A 22929-nucleotide genomic window follows, 5' to 3' on the forward strand; every position below is an offset into this window, starting at 1 on the left:
ATATGGCAGACAGGTGGGGTATGGGGTTGTGGAGGGAGGGGGGGGGGGGAGGGGGAAGGGGGGGTGGCAAGGAGACAGGCCAGAAAATAACGCATTATAAAACTACAAGCGAGTGAAGAAAAGTAATAGTCACTGAAAAGAAATGCTGAGACTGAAGAAATTAACATAAATTTAAGCCAGATGGGTGGTGAGAAGCAAGGGCATGTTGTAATGCCAGTTCCCAGCAGTGGAGCCCTGAGAAATTGGTGTCAGGTGGAAGAATCCAGATGGCAAGTATGGTAAAAAATGATGGTAGGAGGGTACAAAGGGTAAGTCTTACAGAGGTCACACAGGTACCATAGGGTAAGGAATTGGGCGCAGAAGGAGTGTACTTTCTGATCAGGATATTGTGGAGATTGAGGGGTGACGATAAGGTATTCTACATGTGGTTGGCAAAATGTCAAGACAGAATAGACGGGATTTCAGAGCACAGTTTTAGGTAGTCATAGTCTTGTCAGAGTAGCTGCTTGATACAATCAAGACCAGGATAGTACCGAATGACAAGTGGTGTACTTCTAAGATGATTTTTGGAGGGATCAGCAGTACCAGGATTGGAACTAGTTTGCTGGGATAATTGTGTCCAGTGCAGTCTGAGGTGAGAATGGTGGCATACTGCTGTAAAGAGTCCGTGTCTGAACAAATACATTTGCCTCAAATGCCAAGGCTGTATGGGAGGGAATATATGACGTAATCTCTGACTTGCTTATTACCAAATCTTCCACCTTTAAGTTCTCAGGTTTCCTAATCTTGTCCAATGCAGTCCCCAACAGTCTTTCCTTCTTATCTTGTCTGGTGAGTCTCCCCTGACCCAGGGTTCTGTGTGACTTTTCTATAACTCTCTCCATTTCCTAAGCCTCACCAGTCCTTTCTCTTCCTTCCCCTTCAACTTCAGCCAGAAGAAGGAGCTAATGGCTCTGAAACTTTGCACATTTTAATAACTTTTAAATGTGTTTTCTCCCACCACCACTTGGTGAGTAGATTTCTTTTTTTATCTATTCAATTATATTATGTTTTCAGAAATGGATTGTTTTCATCAAAAATTAATAAAGTAAACTTATTATTTGATGTGATAATTGTGCCTCAAATTTTTCCCAACCCTGCTAGTTATAAACAGAAGAAATTGTGAAGTGAGACCAAGCAAATATACACCACAACTGAGCTATCAGTACAACAGAGCCACCTGTCATGTGTGCCGGGTTCATCTCCCACAGTGGTGTGCTGGACCGTGCTGAGTCATCTCTGGTCTCAGTGGAGCCGGACCGCTGCTCTCGAAGAATGCCTCGTCGCACGGAAGACTCGTCTCCCGATCCACCCGCGCCACTTGCCGGAGCAGGAATGTCTTCTGATGTAGGTGTGGTTGCTGTTGCAGCTTGTTGCTGCTGGTGCTGCTGCTGCTGGTGTTGTTGTTGGCGAGATTTGAGGAAAACTGAGCCACCACCTGTGAATAAGACACCCTGCGCTGCAATAACAGTGTGACATTGCATTGATTGCACCTCACCAATTCCATCACAGTCAAAAAAAAAAAAAAAAAAAAAGGTAGTGGTGAGCTTTACAAGTTGTGAGGTTATTGCAGTCCTCAGGTCGAGGAACTAGTTTCATGTATCTCTCTACACTAGTCCATTCTGTGGAGGCCTCTTCAGCCCTGCATAAATACTGCAATCAACATCCATATCATTTCAAACAGTTTACTCTTAACACCCCTTTCCCTCTACTGCCAGACTGATGATTCCCTGATGCCTCAGGATGTGTACCATTCAACAATCTCTTCTTTTAGTCTGCTTTTACTATATATTTCTTTTTCTCCAACTTGTTTCAGTACCTCTTCAATACCGGTCTGTTGGCACCACAAGTAAATATTACTGGTCAAACACTAAATGAAGCAAACTGTGTGAAATTCTTTATGATCAAGCTTAATCAGAAGTTAAAATGGGGTCAACACACAAACTAATGAAGGAAGGAAGGAAGGAAGGTGCGATATTGGCTGCTATATGGTTGGCCACACTTTCAAATACGCACATCAAAAGAAGTTTTGCATCACCCCAGTTCCCAGAACACCTGAAGATAGACATTGACTGTGGATATTGTATCACAGACAGAGTCCCTTTGACTGTTCAGGGATGTCACTAAACCTGCCCAAAGATGTAAACAACCATGTATGAACAGTGCCTATTAGACGGAGGGGGTCCAACAGCTGATCAGTACCAGTTATTCCACCAGAAAGGAGGTACACAGTTTGTGTTGTCTGTAGTTCAACCATACATAGACGGTCAATACCAGAGTTCAATCATGTCCATGTTGTTACTTTGTGCCAGGAAGGTCTCTCAACAAGCGAAGTGTCCAGGCATCTCGGAGTGAACCAAAGCAATGTTGTTTGAACATGGAGAAGATACAGAGAGACAGGAGCTGTCAATAATATTCCTCACTCGGCCACCCAATGGCTACGGATGACTGCTACCAAAGGATTATGGCTCAGAGGAACCCTGATAGCAACACCACCATGTTGAGTAATACTTTTTGTGCACCCACAGGACGTCGTGTTATGACTCAAACTGTGCGCAATCGGCTGCATGATGCGCAACTTCACTCTTGACGTCCATGGGGAAGTTCATCTTTGCAACCATGACACCACGCAGCGTGTTACAGATGAGCCCAACAACATGCTGAACGGACTGCTCAGATTGGCATCACATTCTCTTCAACGATGAGTGTCACATATGCCTGCAACCAGACAATCGTCGGAGACGTATTTGGAGGCAACCTGGTCAGGTTGAATGCCTTACACACACTGTCCAGCAAGTGCAGCAAGGTGGAGATTCCCTGCTGTATTGGGGTGGCATTATGTATGGCCGACATACACCGCTGATGGTCATGGAAGGCACCGTAACGGCTGTACGATACGTGAATGCCATCCTCTGACCGACACTGCAACCATATTGACAGCATACTGGCGAGGCATTCGTCTTCATGAACGACAATTCGCGGCCCCATCATGCACATCTTGTGAATGACTTCCTTCAGGATAACGAAATTGCTCAACTAGAGTGGCCAGCATGTTCTCCAGACTCCAGACTTGAACCCTATCGACATGCCTGGGATAGATTGAAAAGGCTTGTTTATGGATGATGTGAGCCACCAACAACTCTGAGGGATCTACGCCGAGTAGCCATTGAGGAGTGGGACCAACAGTGCCTTGATGAACTTGTGGATAGTATGCCATGACAAATACAGGCATGCATCAATGCAAGAGGACGTGCTACTGGGTATTAGAGGTACCGGTGTGGACCACCACCTCCGACGGTCTCCCTGTATGGTGGTACAACATACAATGTGTGGTTTTCATGAGCAATAAAAAGGGCAGAAATGATGTTTATGTTGATCTCTATTCCAGTTTTCTGTACAGGTCCCGGAACTCTCGGAACTGAGGTGATACAAAATATTTTTTTTATGTGTGTACGTGCGACACCAGTTACACTGCTGCGTTTCCTACAGCCACCATGGCAGCACAAGGGCACTGCCACGAACGATTATGCTGCTGACAATGAGATGCAAAAATCCCCTCTCAGGACACCAAGCAGTGTGTGTACTTGAGTTCGAACATTTTTGCACTGATCCCATTTTGTGTGTTTGCCTTTTGAATAACATTTACAGACTTACATAGTGGCCAGGGCTTCTGATCTACTGAATAGGTATTGTGTTGATTACTGGCTGATTTGTAAATCTGCAGTATCTGTCTACGTTTCAACATTCAAAGCTAGTGTTAAGAATGATGTTCCAACTACAGCAACAAAGTTATGTATTACTTTTACTATTTGATATTAGATGTAAAATAAATTAATATCTGAATTCTCTGTTCATACATTGAACCTGTTTCTCACTTCTGTATCCACTAAGGAACTACACAGCATGCAAGGAAGTTATAACAGAAGGAAGATTTTAACATTCCATTAACAGCACAGTCATTAGAGACGGAGCACAAGCTCAGATACAAAAGGATAGGGAAGGAAAGTGGCCGTCCCCTCTACAACGGAACCCTCCAGGCATTTGCCTGAAGTCATTTAGGGAGATCACAGAAAACCTAAATCTGGATGGTAAGATGGGAATTTGAGCCATCTTTCTCCCAAATGTGAGTCCAGTGTGTTGATGGCTATGCCACCAGAGCACAGATGGCTATGCCACAGAGATAACCAGAGCACTGCAAATATTTATAGGCATTTGAAGACAACTGCCAGTGAATTAAAACGCAGTGAGTCATGGGGTGAAGTGTCTTGCCACCATTGCAACAAGGTCACACAAACCTATCCGATCTCCCACGTACCATCCTGCAGCACACTGCTGTGGCTCATCTGAAGAAACAGTTCAAAGCTGCACCCTTAGCCAGTAAAGTTATGGCACTAGTCTACTGGGATTCCCTTTGATGTCCTCCCTCATGATGCAACAATCAACCAGAAGTGTACAGCGCTACCTTCAGGAAATTGAAGAAACAACTTCAGTGTGTTCACCGCCACAAAAATGCAAAAGAACTTCTGCTTCTCCATGACAACGCACGTCGTTCACTGGACTATCCTTCCTCATCCACCCTACATTTTGGATCTCGCACCTTCCGATTTTCATCTGTTTGGCACAATGAAGGATGCACTCTGTGGGGAGCAGTACATGGCTGTTGGGGAGGCTACTGATGCAGCAAGATGTTGCCACCAACATTGACTAGCAGAGTTGAACTGTGTGTGCATACAGGCCCTTCCAGTAAGGTCACACTGAATGGTGATTATGTTGAAAAATAGTGCTTTGCACCCAAAAGGGAAGGGTATAATATGGTGCATTGGAATCCAAAATAAAACCAAACTGCTTTCAGAAAAAAATGTGTTGCACCACTTATTTTTAATATATAACGCACGTAACCATAAGTCTTGCACAAGACTTTTCAAGGATCTTGGAGTTCTTGGACTCTTTTTCCAATACATTTATCCCTAACACTTTTTGTAGCTGTTAATAAAAATAGGTAGCAGGCAAACTGTGTTTACAGAGTCACAATACAAGACACAAGATAATCTTAACAAACACTCTGATGGTAAAACAGTCAATGCACTTTCACCTAATGAAAAGCAAGAAATTGGGAATCCCTAACAGTTCAAAAGAAAATTAAAATCATACCTCACTAGCTACTCGGACCAAAAAATTTTGTTAGCTACTTGGTACACAGCAGTGTATTTTATAAAGCTGAATTAGTATTGTACTGTAAATAAGACAAACAGAAGAATGTTCAGGAAGGAATAACAAAAACAAGGAATATCCTTCCTATATTGTTGTAATAAGATCCAGTATTTATAGGTGTAAGAAAATATTTTCTTTGAAAAATACTCTTGTAATCAAATAAATATTACATTACTAATAGCAGATAAAAATCAGCTATTAACACAACAGAGGACGCAGTAGTTTCTTCAAATTAACAGCTTTCATACTGATTTACTTGTTTGAATTTGGGAGGTATGTGCACGACCAGCATTTAGCAGTATAAAAACTGTTAACGTTAATGCAGCAGTCAGATTAAGCTTCTCTGGTAGCTATCTCTTGAGTTACTGAACACCTTGATTTATTCCTCATTCTGCAGGTTCTCCTTGACAGGATTTGCGGATCACAATGAATGAATGAATTAGTTACTCAATCAACCCATACAATCTACAACATTCCTCTGTAGCACCATATTTTGAATGCTTCTACTACCTTCTTGTCTGCACTGTTTCACTTCCATATAATGCTACGCTCCGTACAATTACCTTCAGGAATAAACATCTTCTGGAAAGGCATCCTAACAGTTAAATTTATATGCTCTTAGAAAAAAGGATGCATGACAAAGGAATTATCTGAATGGGATGGAAATCGGCAGAAATGATGTATATGTACAGACAGACAAAGGATTACAAGTTCAGAAAAATTGGATGAATTATACAAAAGAAAGAGATTCACAACTTGAGCAAGTCAACAACATGTTGGTCCACCTCTGCCCCTTAAGCAAGCAGTTACTTGGTTTGACACTGATTGATAGAGTTATTGGATGCTCTCCTGAGGGATATCATGCCAAATTCTATCCAAGTGGTGCATTAGACTGACAAAACCCCAAGCTTGTTAGTGGGCCCTGCCTATAATGCTCCAAGCATTCTCAACTGGGGAGGGATCTGGAAACCTTGCTGGCCTTTCTCTGGCAAGTACCAAGACAAGCAGTAGAAACTCATGGTGTAAGGACGGATATATCTTCCCAAGTTGTAAGCCCAGCATAGCTTGTATTGAAGGGCAACAAAATGGGGTGTAGGGTATCGTTGATTTACCACTGTGGTGTAAGTGTGCTACAGATGACAAGCACAGGGGTTCTACTATGAAAAGAAATGGCTTGCACACCATACCACAACTCTCGGACATAGTGCTGAACGATGGGCAACAGTCAAGTCGGTATCCCATCACTATACGTTCCATCTTCAGACACATCTTCACTGGTCATTGGGGCTAAGCTTGAAGTGGGACTCATCACTGAAGAGAATTCTCCACTCCAATCAATGAGACTGTAGGCTGAAGATGTGCCTGGAAATGCCCCAGACAGTGGTGCAATATCAGCCTGATTGTTGGCTGCCATTTGGCCCAGCAACCAGGAGTGAGGGTCTGGGGCATTATTTCTTTCACAGCAAGACCCCTTTGGATGTCATCCACGGCACCCTTACAGCACAGTGGTACGTCGGCAATATTCTACACCCCATTTTGTTGCCCTTTATGGCAAGCCATCCTGGGCTTCCATTTCAGAAAGATAATGACTGCCTGCACACAGTGGACATTTCTACTGCTTGTCTTTGTGCTTGCCACTCTCTACCTTGGCCAGCAAGATCTCCACATCTCTCTCCAACTGCGAACATTTGAAGTATTATGAGCAGGACCCTCCAACCATCTTGGTATTTTGAAGATATAATGTACCAATTTGACAGAATTTGGCACGATATCACTCAGGAGGACCCCCAAAAACTCTATCAATCAATGGCAAGCCAAATAACTACTTGCAAAAATGCCATAGGTGGGTCAACGCATTATTGACTTGCTCAATTTATGAAGCCTTTTCCCTTGAATAAATTATCCAATTTTGCTGAAATTGTAATAATTTGTTTGAATAAATAAATTATTTTACATGTACATCACATATACTGATTTCTGTCCCATTTAGATAATGCTTCATGGCACATCAATGTATTTAAACATCTTGAAATGGCTATAAACTGATAAGGTGACAGTCTTGGAAAGGTTAAAAAAATCAGTCAACTAGTTGCGGAACTCAAGTTTATACGAATCCTTGGCCTAGGTTTTGATAATTATAAATTTATCTTTTTCAGAAGGAGGTTGTAAGGCCTAGAAATTACATATTGGTTACAAACAGTTCAAGAAAAATAAGAATAGCAACTGTGGATGAAATACTATAAACCAAGAGTTCACACTTACTTGTTACATATTATGCTGAAAATATGTGTTGTTGTTGTTGTTGTTGTTGTCTTCAGTCCGAAGACTGGTTTGACACGGTTCTCCATGCTGCTCTATCCTATGCAAGTCTCTTCTTCTCCAAATAATTACTGTACCTTACATCCTTCTGAATCTGCTTACTGCATTCATCTCTTGATCTCCGTTTATCATTTTCACTCCACCCACTTCCCTCCAATACAACATTTGTGATCCCTTAATGTTTCAGAATGTGTCCTATCAACTGATACCTTCTTTTAGTCAGGTTGTGCTACAAATTTCTTGACTTCCCAGTTCTATTCAGTACCTCCTCATTAGTTACATGATCACCCATCTAATCTTCAGCACTGGAAACTACAGGTAGGAATGTCAACGCCGTAGGAAAAGACATATTGCTACTTACCGTAAAGTTAGGTTGCTGACAGGCACAGTTAAAAGACACTTACATAAATCTTTCGGTCACAGCCTTTATCAGTAAAATAGAGGCACACATTATTCACACACACTAGTTAGTGCACCTCACACTCACATGACCGCCAACTCTAGAATCTTCGGCCAGAATGCAACATCACGTGGGATGCTAGCAGCAATCTGGAGGAAGTGGGGATGGGGACAGTGATAGTAGTATACAGATGGGGAGAGAGACGAATGCTGTCTGGTGGAGTGTGTAGGGGCTAGACTACCAACAGGTGCAGCATCAGGAGGTTGTGGAGCAGGGAGGAGGGGAAGAAAGGAGCAAAAAGGAGAGGAGTGGAGAAACATGGGGGGATGTATTGACACAGTGCTGCAAATAACCAGAAGAGAATGGGGAAGAGATGATAGGAGAGAGGGGGTGGAAAATGTAGGGTGGAGGGTGTGGGGACATTATGTTACCGTAGGTTGAAGACAGGATAATTATGAGAGCGGAAAATGTGTTGTATGGATAATTCGCATCAGTGCAGTTCAGAAAAGCTGGTGGTGGAAGAAAGGACCCAGACAGCTCTAGTAGTGAAGCAGCCATTGAAATCAAGTGTGTTATGTTCAGCCACATGTTGTGGCACAACAGACAGCTGAACATAACACATTTGTGGCACAGCATGTGGCTGAACATAACACACTTGATTTCAACGGCTGCTTCCCTACCCTAGCCGTCTGGAGCCTTCCCTCCACCACCAGCTTTTCTGAACAACACCAATTGGAGCTAACCTTACAACACATTCTCTGCTCCCATAATTATCCCAGCCTCAACCTAAGGTAACATACTGCCCCACACCCTCCACCCAACAGTTTCCATCACCGCTGTCCCATCATGTCCTCCCCATTCTCATCTCCCACCCTGCTTATTTGCAGCTCTTTGCCAATGCATCCGTCAGTGTTCCCTCCTCTTTTCACCATCTCCCTGCCCCTCAACCTCCTGACACTGCACTTGCTGGCAGTTTAGTCCCCGCACACCTTACCAGACAGCATTTGTCTCTCATATCTTCTTTTACTGATGAGGGCTGTGGCCTAAATCTTTAGCAAGTGTCTTTTAATTGTGCCTGTCTACAGTTTGACATGATTTCTTTATCGTGAATAGCAATCTGTCTTTTCGTACATTGTTGTTAATCTTCAGCACTCTTCTGTAGCACAATGTCTCAAAAGCCTCTATTCTCTTTTTGTCTCAACTGTTTGTTGTCCATGTTTCACTTCCATCCATTATTACACTTCAGACAAATCCCTTCAGAAAAGACTTTCTAACACTTAAATCTATATTCGATGTTAACAAACTTCTCTTTTCTTGTATTTGCCAGTCCACATTTTATATTCTCTAACTTCGGCCATCATCAGTTGTTTTGCTGCCCAAAAAGCAGAACTCATCTGCTACTTTATGTCTCTTGTTTCCTAATCTAATTCCCTCAGCATCACCTGAATTTAATTTAACTACTTCCATTATCCACATTTAGTTTTTCTTGATATTCCTCTCATAGCTTCCTTTCAAGACACTGTCCATTCTGTTTAATCGCTCTTCAGAGTACTTTGCTGCCTCTGACAGAATTACAATGTCATCAGCAAACCTCAAAGTTTTTATTTCTTCTACCTGAACTTTAATTTCTACTCCAAATTTTACTCTGGATTCCTTTACTGCTTGCTCAATGTATATATTCAATAAGATAGGGAATAGCCTACAACCATGTCTCACTTCCTTTTCAACCACAGTCTCCATTTCATGCCCCTCAACTCTTATAACTGCTGTTTGGTTTCAGCACAAATTGTAAATAGGCTTTCGCTCCCTGTATTTTACCCCTGCTATATTCAGAAATTCCAAGATTGTATATCAGTCAACCATGTCAACAGCTTTCTCTAATTCTACAATCATTATACAATCGATCTGAAACCCCTGTATTACCATTATACAATCAATCTGCAACCTTACTTCGATTCTAGCTCTCTTCCATGTATACAGCCTTCTATCTTCTTTCATAATTCTTAAACCAAGTGTTAGAGATGATTAAATTACGCCCCGTGCAAAATTCTTCCAGGTGACTGCCTCCTTCATTCCTTTCTCCCCACTCTATATTCAATTGAAAAGGTACATTAGAATAAAGTCATCTGGCCCATGTTAAGTAAAAGTCACCTCAGAAACAATAAAATAACACCTCATTATAATCAGATAACATCAGTGTGAACTTCACGGATAAAATTTGTGAACTGACTAACAAACTAGCTCTGAAGTTAATGTAATTTCTGCACAGACAGCACAATGTGTGCATTTCTTATGCTGAGTGGTTTAAATAAAATCAACGGACAAAAAAACTGTACGTGCTTAAGTGCAAATAGCTGAGGAGCTTACATCTGATAATTCACAAATAAAAATAATATGTGATCGTCATGCTGACATTTACCTTTACCATGATGCTAATAAAAGTTTTTAAAAAACCCTTGTCTTAAAACTAATTATACTAGAAAAATTCTACAAAAACATAGTGTCACTAAAACAACTTAACATATACAACGGAATGGATGAATCTTTCTTCTCTAGCAACATATATGTTGCTATTGAACTTGTTATTTTATTGTTCTTGAGGTGATTGTTACTTGACAAGAGCCAGATGGCTTTATTCTAATACACTGGTTCCCATCAGCTCACCACAGTTGAGTGCTGTAGGACATGGCTAGCAGCTGGATGGGCGAGCGTCCAGGTCTACCAGGTGCTGTTAGCAAGCAGGGTGCACTCAGCCCTTGTGAGGCCAGCTGAGGAGCTTATTGATGAGAACTAGCGGCTCCGGTCACAAAAACAAAAGCTAACAACAGCTGCCAGGAGAACGGTGTGCTGACCACATGCCGCTCCACATCTGCATCCAGTGACACCTAACAGCTGAGTATGACGCAGCGGTCGGTCAGCTCTGCTGGGTCTTCTAACGTCTGTTCTGATGGAGCTTTTTTTTTCTTTTTTTTCCCTACACAACGTGTAACAAGTAAGTTTGTACCCTTGGCTTATAGTATTTTATCCGCATTTGCTATTTCTGTTTTGCTTGAACCTTCTGTAACCAATGTGTAATTTCTAGGTATTACAAACTCCTTCCAAACATTTTATAATTATCGAAACATAGGTCAAGAGCTAACAAAGCTGTGTTATGCAACTGGTTGGCTGATTTTTCTTCCTTTTCAAGTGAAATCTGTATTTGATGCAAACAAAAAAATTTTTATTGCTACTGGCAGTATGCATTTTATATCTTCCCTACTTTGGAAGCCATTGACCCCCTTTTTTTGCAAAATAAAAAAAAACTCATTTACTACTTATAGTGTTCCATTTCCTAGTCTAATACCCTCAGCATCACATGATTTAATTTGAGTATATTCCATTATCCTTGTTATGATTTTGTTGATGTTCATCTAATATCCTCCTTTCACGACACTGTCCATTCCATTCCTCTTCCAAGTTCTTTACTCTTTCTGACAATTACAATGTCACTGGCAAAGCTCAAAATTTTTATTTCTCTCAATGTACAACTTGAATAACATCAGGGATAGCCTGCAACCCTGTGTGACTCTTTTCTCACACTTGCTTCCCTTCCATGTTCTTCAAATCTTAGAAATGTGCTATGGTTTCTGTACAAGTTATGAATAAACTTTCACCTCCAGTATTTTATTCCTGCTACCTTCATAATTTCAAAGAGTGTAGCCCAGTCAATACTGTCAAAAGCCGCATCTGAATCAGCAAATTCTACACATGTAGGTTTGCCTCTCTTTAAACTATCTTTAAAGATAGGCTCAGCAAGTTCCTACAGTCCTCCAGAACTCAAACTTCTCCAAGATTGGCTTCACCAGTTTTTCTCTTCTTCTGTAACTAATTTGCGCCAGAAATTTTTTTAAAAATTTGGAGTCATTATATTTTTCTTGAAGAGTATGAGAATATTTCGCCTATCTTGTAGAGTTTGCTCTACTTAGGAGCACAATAATTATGAAGGAATGTCACCTACTCCCCGAGCCTTTTTTCCATTTAGGTCTTTCAGTCCTCTGTCAAATTCTTCTAGCAGCATCACATCTCCCATCGTCATCTCCATTTGGAGACCATGGGCCCCTAATACCAAAACACTCAAAAAATATTCCTGAACAACCTCCGAAAGTTTGTTGGTGGAGTTCTAAATGACACTGTATTTACATGTATTTCCCTGGCACTAGTTCCAGTAGTGTCATACATGAGAGCATCCTCTGGGCCGGAACAGCAAGTCTGCAGTTATTTTTGTCTTTGTGCTTGCCACTATATACTTCACAGTCTGTGCGAATAACCCTTCACTCAACATCAGTATCCAAGTAGATAAACGGTTCATTACTTGCATTGCTCCTCTGGAGCGGCCTATCTCTTTTGCGACAAGTGGCCAGTAAGTTGTTGACTTTTCTTCTTCTTCCTCTTCTTCTTCTTCTTCTTCTTCTTCTTCTAGCACCTCATCTTTCAATAACATAGGTGATCAGTAGCATGATCTGTTTTTAGACCTCGGATTTTCTGAACAGTGAACAATCCAAAGCACTTGAATCAGTTCTTCAGCCAGAATAATCTCTATGTCCTGGACCACACCTGCCATTATTCTTTCCTTGAAGTATTACTTGCAACAGGTTGTACTGGTTGTGCACAATATATGACCAAAGATTTAGAGTTTTCTTCTCTTGACAGTACTGGTAATTTCTCATTCTTTGTTCTTATGCTACAGTGCTGCCACATTCACATCTTTTCATTGTACGTGGTATCCGTAATATCCTTCAGTAGCCAATGACTCAGTTCCACAGAGTAGAATAATGAACATGTAGCATCACATTAGCTGAGTGTGAAATGAAATATCTTTGTAATGGTTAGTCAGAACTTCCTTCATTTTCTGAAAAGAACTTCTGGCCTCCTCAATTCTGCAGTGAATTTCTTGAGACAAATTCCAGTTCTTGTCAGTTTGACATCTCACATACTTATATGATGAAACACTTTTGATCTCAACACTAACAAGTGAAAGAGTGCCCTGAATCTCATCCCAATTTCTTCTGACAACCATTCATTTTGTCTTCTTGACATTTAAACATGGACCCCCAGTATTATTCTCTTCCAGTCTGGTTGCAAATAAGACAGTGTCATCAGCATATCTGATATTACTTATGATAACTCCATTAAACATCACTTGTTGACACTTGTTGTTGATTGAGTAATTAATTCTGTGTCATTATTATCATTCACTGGATGCCCTTCAACTGTGAAAAGCCGTGGTATGGCAGACTGGGTACACTACATCTACGTATGTGACTGGTGTTTCTTTGCACAATTATCTGACTGTGTGCATCACCATTTGGTCAAGGTATGCCATGCCACATTTGCAAATAATGTGATAAATAACGAATTGGTACACCCTGGTGCTTGGATGTGTGTATTATTTGAATGCATGTACTCTGGAACGGATGCATGCAGCATACTCGCAAGCTGGGGCAATGACAGAAATGTTACTGCATTCGCAGTACCTGCTGGGTGGATGATTTATTTCTTGCACTCTGGTCCCACCTTGTAGGTATCATGTGAACCATGGAAGAACGGCCATGACAACGGCAATGACATCATAGGCACAAGAGAAAACTTGTTATATGTATATCTAACTGGAGTCTTTAATTAAGACAGACTGTTTTGGACATAATTTATATTAATGTATTTGTTATGTTCTGAATAATGAACCAACTGTTAGGCATATTCATTGTAAATGAGTAAACAATATACCAGTAGTTCTCAAATTGTGGGGTGCAAACCCCCAAGGGGTGCATGAATAGCCTGGAAAGGAGGCATGGTATGGCTAAAAAAAAATCTTATTAACAAACAGTTACATTTATCTTTTCCTTCGAACAAAGAAAATACCAATGATCTGGACTGAATTTCGCCCAATGTCAGTGTTGTACAGGTCTAGACAACAACAATGAAACTTCAGCCATGTTTTTAGCATTGTTTGAAATGACCCAGCGAGCTGTGTGATGTCAGCCATCGGTGGAATCACCTATTGTCAGCTGCACTGTGAACGTATCCTTAATTATTATGCACAGTGCAAGCTTTGTCGCATGTATTTCGATGTGGCCTTACAGTCTTTCAGACTTCACACAAATAAGTTGACTGCAGTATGAAGTGATTCCTGGATAGTGACAGACAGGAAGACAGCAGTGGTCCATTAACTGGCAGGAGAGAGGGTGCTGGTGGATGAGAGGATACGATGAGAACCATTTGTTGCCTGGATTCACAAAAACTACAATCAATGGTGAGGCGTCCACAGTGTGTGATCTGTTTAACCATTTTAGCTGCTCATAGCATGAAGCCTAACAAGTTAAAGACACATCTTGAAACCAAACATCCTGAATTAATTGGAAAACCAAAAGGATTGTCAGGAAACTAAATGTTTTCTTGTCTACCCAGAAGATTTTTGCTAAACAACGCACGTGATTTCTATGGCCCTTTTAGTCTCTTACCAGATTTTGCACAGGATTATTAAATGTGAGAAACCAAACACAATTGAAGAAACAAAAGAAATGTTAGCAAACAAAATGTTTTATTGTCCGCCTAGAGAAACTTTACTAAAATGAGAAATTTGAATTCTATGGCCCTTTTAGCCCCCTACAAGATTTTGCATAGGATTGTTAAATGCAAGAAATGAAACACAGTTTCAGAAACTCTGGTTTTACTGGCACGGTTTGATACAGTATTAACAATATTTGGTGATTCATTTGCTCAACAATTGAAAAGTATTTCCATCCGTAATAACACGGTGCATAGAAGACTTTTAGACATTTATGACTCTTTCCTTGAGCAGTTAATTGACAAACTGTATAATCAAGTGGATGAAGCAACTGATATTCATAAATATACTCATATGATTGCTTATGTTTGTTTCGTTGATGAGTTTAACATTCAAGAGCAATTGCTTTTCTGTGAGTTGATGCTGAAAACAGTTACCGCTTTAAGTCTTTTTGATATGATCAATACTCTTTTTTAATCAAAACAAGATATTATGTAATAGATGCACTGAAGCACGCATACACGGAACTCAACCACTGTCTGGAATTCTTAATGGACTGCAATCAAAAGTTAAAGCTGCAGCTCCTAATAGAGTACGCACTCACTGTATGATACACTGAGAGGCTCTGACTACTAAAGAACTTAGCTCATGCCTTAATGAAGTTCTGCAAACAGTTATAGAGACAGTTAATATTATTAAAGCAAAAAAAAAAAAAAAAAAAAAAAAAAAAAATCTATAAGCTCAACGCTTTTTAAAGTGCTTTGTGAGGAGATGGGTGCTGAACATATTCAATAGCTCTTTTTTTAGTAATGATTGATAGCTTTCAAGGGGTAAAGTACTACAAATAATGTCTGAACTGAAGAATGAGGTATTCTGTTTCTTGTTTGAGGACAGTTACTCTCTGGCAGACTGTTTCAGAAACAGACATTTTCTATTGAAAATGCTTACCTCACTGACATTTTTGAGAAACTAAATATTCATATCATTTCATTTCAAGGCAATCAGGCAACTGTACTATCTTGGAATGGAAAAGTGAAGACATTCATAAAGTAATTAGAGCTGTGGCAAAAGTTGCATTCTAGATGTGTTCCCTAATCTAGCGTCACTGCTACAAGACACAGAAAATCTGATACTTTCAATGGAGATAAAAAAAGCCTGTCTTCTTCATCATCTTTCAACACTAAAAGTTCACTCCAAAAAGTATTTCAGCAATGATTATTATAAATTTAATTCAAAAAATCAATTTAACAATGTTCCTGGACTATCATATTTAAATATGAAAGAGTGAGAACAACTTATTGATCTCACTTGTGGTACTTCACTGAAGAGTCAAAGTCTTTGTTGGAGTGTTGGCTACATATTAGCAATGAATTCTCAATGCTAAGCCAAAATGCAATGACAATCACAATTACTTTTGCAACAACATACTTGTGGGAGACTGGCTTTTCAGCTTTGGCAGCTATGAAGTCAAACTACTGTTCAAAGCTAAATTCAAGCAAACAACTTCAAATGTATATTTCTGCCATTACACCATGTCTTGAGAAACTTGCTTCTAATAAGCAAGCTCATCCATGATACTGGACTTCATAATTCAGATTTTCAATGCTCTTGTAATCTTCATTTGCTGAATTGCAAATATTGTGCACTTTGTAGTTTTTGAATAAAGTAAATTTGATAAAGACAAACAACTTGTTCTGTATTTGCATTACAATAATTTATGTAGTTTTGGTTTCTGTTGCATAAAATCCCTCTACACTGAATTTGGTAAAACCGAGATCAAGACAAAGAAAATATAAAAATGTTTTTATTAATGAATTATGCTTGGGGGAGGGGGCTGATAGTGTTTTTCCTAATGAAGGAGAGCCCAAGGGAAAAAATTTTAGAGCCTGCAATATAAGACATACCGTTTATGGGAGACCTCGCAGTTATTGCAAGATGCTGGATACTTGATTGTACTCTTAACTTCTAGCAATACCTCCAGCACTTTGAGAAACAAAGTGCAAATGGGAGATGTTGGCAAGTGTGAATACATAACAAGGTGAGCAAAATTGGATAAAAGGAAATCGTAGCTCCCGAGTAAACTCTATACTGCCAGACAATATCACAATAAAGATGCAACATGACGCAGCATGGCTAAAACCATCAATGATGAGGTCAGCATTGGCTTGAGTTACACTGCCGACATATATGTAATGCTTGCAATTTTATCTGGTTGGGCAGCTGTGAACCCTCAGTAAGGTAGGTGAGTTTGCAATTGGGGAGGGGGGCAGTCACTGTTGTTGTAGTGTTCAGCTGCACCTTGGTGAGTGTGGAGCTACTTTGTTGGAAGCCTGTCAGTATTCTGGCATTAGTCACTATGTTGCACACATTATTTAATATTCTCTCTGCATATCATTTCCAAGTTTCATTACTCCAAATAGAGGTCTACTTCATATTGCAGAACTGCATCACAACATTTTGAGCACTGGGCATTCTTCCTGCAGTGTTTTCTGGAATTCACTGCAGAACTCTGTTCAGTTTATTCATAAAAGTAATAGTACCAACAGATAGCCTCTATGGCCACAATCATATGAAATACGGTGGACAAACTCAATGCAGGCAACACATAAGTGAAATTATAGTGATGCGCTCCTTCCGACATTAGCTGGCTTGTGTTGATTAGGAGCAAATTTGCTTTACCTGAGAGCTTGAGCTCCCCACGGCCCTGCTGGACGAGACTGCGGGGATGCTTCTCCTGTGCAGACGGGGGCAGAGCCGACCTCCGGGATGCAGGCGTCACCGTCGCCGTGCCGTCCCCACTCTCTCCCAGTAAGGGTGCCACACTCATCTTGTCGATGTCAATGGGACCGGGCGACGGGCGACCGAGCAACGTCGCCGCTCCCATTTTGTCGATGTCGATTCGATTGCGGCTAAGTGGTAGAACCTCCCTGATAAATATAAATGTATGTTATATCACGTCACTGTGGCATCATCATCTACTGTAGGTCAAAATAAGCTGTTACAGCTAACATGACTTGCAGACAAGAATGCATGTAAACTCACCCCCACCCCCCTCTCTCTCTCCTTCTCTATCAAACACACACACACACACATACATACACACACACACACACACACACACACAATACACACACACACACGCACACACATACATAAAGAGTCACATTACAAATACGCCATTACGGGTCAGATATTATCGTATGATACATCTGCCCATATATGAAATTATTATTACTGAGCTATATAGGAAAGCATATATTAGTTTCCACAAATCAAGGACAAATAGTACAAAAATAATTTTGAAGCAAATGTTTTATATGAACAAGACTCTCAAATATTTATGAAGCAACAGCATTTCCTTCATCACTACCACTTAAACTGCTTGTTTACTCAATTCCATCTTCAGTAATATACCTCTAATATTCTTCATTAAGTCCAACACCATTATTTTCAAATAGGAGGCGTGGTACACAGTGACTACATAAGGAAGAAGCTTTTTGAGTTTTTTTTTTTAATCTTTGCAGCAGCTCTCTCATGCTACCACTGCTCTCCTCATATATTGGTCATGAGCATCAGTCAGTGGTTTCATTTGTTCTTCATTTGCAATCTACTTATACATTATAATTTATAATTTATTTGGAAAATATCATTTTTTGGAATATGGAAAAACAGATCAAAATTTTCATCAAAATATTGCCTGTAGGCTCATTCCTCAATGGACTACAACTCTCTTTTCCAATAAAATCCCTAAATATAGATCATTTCACATGAAGCAATATGCTGTATTTTACTTCTGTATTGCCCAGTCTACTTTGGCCAACATATGCCCATAGACATTAAAATTTTTCTGCCTGTCTGATAACTGCTCTGTCATTGATGGGAACTTCACATCTATTGTCACTATTCACCATCAGATATTCCATTTTGTTACACTTATTGTAGTCCCCATTTGTCATATTCCTGATATAAATGTACCACGAACTTAAGATTGTATTCATCTTATGCTAGAATGGCATGATCATCAGCAAAACTTCATGAAAATATCTGCACATCAGTAGCAATGATTCCCATTCCTCCACATTAGGAGAGCCACTTCTACATATATCTTGAACAAGGTGGATGACATACTGCAAATTCGTCTCAGTGCTTTTGTGACATTAATAGGTTCTGATCATTCTGAGCCAATTTTAATGTATACCTTATTATCTCTGTACATTTCAATAATAATCTGTAAAAGATGGTCTCCATATACATATTTTTCAAAGTTTTGTACAGTTTTGCTCTAGGAAACGTGGCATAAGCTTTTGCTAAATCTACAAATGTAATGCGTAACTCCATCCCTACTGCTATAAATTTTTCCATTAACTGTTGTAAAACACAGAAGTTTCAAGAATGAAATTTTCACTCTACAGTGGAGTGTGCGCTGATATGAAACTTCCTGGCAGATTAAAACTGTGTGCCGGACCGAGACTCGAACTTGGGACCTTTGCCTTTCGACGGCAAGCACTCTACCAACTGAGCTACCAAAGCACGACTCACGCCCCGTCCTCACAGCCCGCGAAAGGCAAAGGTCCCGAGTTCGAGTCTTGGTACGGCACACAGTTTTAATCTGCCAGGAAGTTTCATATCAGCGCACACTCCGCTGTAGAGTGGAAATTTCATTCTTGAAACATCCCCCAAGCTGTGGCTAAGCCATGTCTCCGCAATATCCTTTCTTTCAGGAGTGCTAGTTCTGCAAGGTTCGCAGGAGAGCTTCTGTAAAGTTTGGAAGGTAGGAGACGAGGTACTGGCAGAAGTAAAGCTGTGAGGACGGGGCGTGAGTCGTGCTTGGGTAGCTCAGTTGGTAAATCACTTGCCCGCGAAAGGCAAAGTTCCCAAGTTCGAGTTTCGGTCTGGCACACAGTTTTAATCTGCCAGGAAGTTTCAACACAGAAGTTGTCTACAGAGGATCTGTTCTGTCTTAAACAACTCTGGTCTTTCCTGATATGGTGGTGAATATTCTGCCTTACTTTCTCACACACAATTTTGCAAAATAAGTGGCTTATCCAGAGTTCACACTAATACCTCTGTAGCAGCTAGTGTCTCATCTATTCCTCTACTTGGAAATGGAAACCATATATTAGCTTTTCTACTCTGATTGAATTTCAGTATGTTGACAACAGTTGTTTATAAGATGCAATATACTTTTCTTCACATGGTGTCAGCCAGCTTTCAATAATTCCACAGAAATATTTGCAGGACCAAGTGATCAGCCATTCTTAACATTTTAGCTAAATGTGCCATTCTCTTCCTCTATTGTAATGCTCATATTACATTTTAGCTAATGTACTGTTCACTTCCCTACCGTAATGATCATATTTAGAACAATTTATTCAGTTTTACCTTCTTCCTCTTTTGCGTACTGGCTGTCTACAATTATAAGATCTGTATACTGCTTTTTCCTTTCACTTAGAGTAATTAAGTTGTCTACTGCAAAACTGACTATGTTCCATGTCACAGTGAGAAGCTGCAAGAGGTCACTTCCACCTGCAAGCCTCTCCCTATGTGATTATTTCTAATCTTGTCTCCCCTGGTCTTTTGTAGAGCAGATCTATGGAATTTAATTTTACAAGCCTGTGGTTGACTTACGTGCCTTTTGGTTATGGCAAAGCTCTCTAGACTACAGGACATGACAGGCAGATGGAAAGTTTTGAACATAGTCTGTGCAGCTCTTAGAGGAACATACTTTATTCCAGACAAGACTTTGTATTAGATTGAAGATTTTGGATCCTTTGGTTACTCTGTTCAGAAATTCAAGACTGACACTCTGAAGTGTAACATACCACTTCTGTGAAGTGATGTGTTGCACAATGTTTATAGTACTGATGAATGACAATCACCAAACATACAGTTAACAGCTATTAGTAGGTTTAGGAAGTTTGGATATGCATATTGTGTGGACAATTTGTATTGTTTGTGCATGTTGAAAATCGTGATGGATGTAGCTTTTGTGCAGGAAGGAGGTGGCACTGGCAGTTTCGTCACACTTTGCGCTGCTTACTAGTTTGGCACTCCATGCAATTGTGCCTCTGCCTTGGAGATTATCTGTGCTCCATGGAACAGCACATGCCTTGACAATGGACTACGTCATGAAAAGAAAGAGGAATTAGTCCAGCTGGAGTGTCTGCCCTGAAACCTGTTAGAGAGTGGATGCTCAACTGCCTATAAACTAGTAATAATGCAACTGTCAAAGCAAAATTGTACATCTTTAAACAGCGACTTCAGTTATTTGGTAGCTTGTTGGACATAGATAAGTATGATTTTTATCTCCAGCACAGGTCAGACTGCACAAGAGATGAAGTCCACAAAAAGAAGAAAGAAGATCCAGACAGAGCAAATGTACTCCAGATAAACAAGTCAGTAATTTCAGATCTGCACCCCACAGAATCAGAATTATTTCATGAAGGAACCCTCTGACATTTTTCAAATACAGCAGGGAATATCCCTTCTTCCATTGCCTGCCACTATCAAGATATGTGAAATTATTAATTCTCTTGATCTTCTTTCCCTCCACAAATAAGTTACATGAAGTGGCTGTTCTACTCAGTCACACTGCTGACATCTTGTTTCAGTTCCCAGATAACCCAAACTCTTTGAGCTTGGGGTTCCTCAGGCTCAATGTTGTCGGTACCTCCAACTTAGTATGGCCCCAAATGGCGACATCATCTGCTTGACAAAAGCCTTTAGCACTCCCTTTTCCAATATACTTCACTACAGTTTCTGTGGGTGTAATGAAGAGTTATGAGGAAAATGTACTGTCCTGTTGTATCCGCCCTTTGTTCTAAACCCGCGCGACCGCTACGGTCGCAGGTTCGAATCCTGCCTCGGGCATGGCTGTGTGTGATGTCCTTCGGTTAGTTAGGTTTAAGCAGTTCTAAGTTCTAGGGGACTGATGACCTCAGATGTTAAGTCCCATAGTGCTCAGAGCCATTTGAACCATTTTTTTTTGTTCTAAACCACATCTCCTATTTGTATACTGTTTACATGATTACCATACGCATTTGCATTTTCATAATTAGAGAGTTGAGTTCCATATTTTATACCTCAGTACATTGTCATATTCTTCCTCTAAATTAATCACCAAGTTCATTTAGTTTATGGATCAAATGGGGAAAAAACTTTACAATTTATTTTACTTACATGGGATCAGCAATTACCAAATGTCTTTGGTCCAGGTGGGAATTAATTTTGCCATTACAACCAACAATGCTATTGTTATACCTGTCAGAAGGTGAGCGGAGGTCTACTCTCAGTGGTTCGGCACGCCCGCCTGGCATTGCTGTTTGAACCCGTCCACCGGTAGCTACCATGGTACCAGGAAGTGCAACAACTGGAGACAGGGGTGATTTCTTCAGTGGTGCCTGAACATTAAAAAGAAACAGAAAACAATATTACATACTTATTCCATATCACACTGGCACAGCTAATAACAAAGAATGTCACATACGTTGGGGAAACCCACCAGTTGTATGGAGCTCTTCTTTAAGTAGGTGATGCCAGTTGGTTTTGCACCTGTACTGCCCAGTCCTTCAGAACCCAACCCTTCCTCGTAGCTCCTCAGTTCTTCTTTCAGTGACGTCTTCGAGTCTTCCTCTCCTGTCGACATATTACAAATTTCAATTAATAGGCTGCATTTATTCGTATGGTGCAAAAATATATATGTACAAAATGATCTGTGGAAAATGTAACTAACTAACTAACCCACTCTAACCAAACATACAAATTGAAGAGGTACCACATTTCTCTTGGTGCCAGGTCTCTTTTTGCCTTGTTCTTCTAAAAAGGACACAAGAAGCAGCAGATTGTCAACTATGAGAAAAACAGGCTGGCTTTCAAAGTGGGAGATCCTGCTCCAAGCAAATACTTGTTGTGTGAAACATAGGTGAACAATGCATAGAGTTCAACTGTCCACTGCACCTAAAGTTTATTGATCTAAAAAAGCATTTTACTTTACACGCCTAGAAATTTGTGGAATATTGATGGCTAATAAAGAATTCCTGACCATCTCATCAATGTTCTCAGAAACTTGTTATCTATATTCTAGTTGATGAATAAGAACCAGAAGATGGGGCATCCCTTTCTTTAGCTTTCTGACACGTGAGAGACAAGGATGCATTGTGTCACCATTCCTTTTCATATTAGTTGTATTTTTCATAATGAGAAAAAACTCTGGACGACTCCAACATTGACATATGTCTTAATGAACAATGTGGCCTTATGGATCTGTGTTTTGCTGATGACACTTTTCTGCTGACAGAATCACCACAAAGTTTACAACTAATGTCTACCATGTTGGACAGAATGGCCAGTTTTGTAGGGCTACAAATACACAGCGATAGAAACAATGTCCATAAAAAGTGGAAATGTACCTACTCAA

At 40.3% G+C, this 22929-nt stretch overlaps 1 protein-coding gene across 1 annotated transcript in view; it reads right to left on the minus strand.

The window, feature by feature from the left end:
* LOC124550937 (centrosomal protein of 164 kDa) overlaps window positions 1-22929 on the minus strand; it is a 635732-nt gene that overhangs the window by 163906 nt on the left and 448897 nt on the right. The window contains exons 4-7 of the mRNA XM_047125745.1: window positions 22015-22148; window positions 21774-21913; window positions 17193-17440; window positions 1220-1477 (exon numbers count right to left, since the gene is read on the minus strand). Coding sequence (XP_046981701.1) covers window positions 1220-1477; window positions 17193-17440; window positions 21774-21913; window positions 22015-22148 — 780 coding nt within the window. The remainder of the gene's footprint in view (window positions 1-1219; window positions 1478-17192; window positions 17441-21773; window positions 21914-22014; window positions 22149-22929) is intronic.

This window comes from Schistocerca americana, chromosome 9 (assembly GCF_021461395.2).
Source record: "Schistocerca americana isolate TAMUIC-IGC-003095 chromosome 9, iqSchAmer2.1, whole genome shotgun sequence".
Lineage (NCBI taxonomy): Eukaryota > Metazoa > Arthropoda > Insecta > Orthoptera > Acrididae > Schistocerca > Schistocerca americana.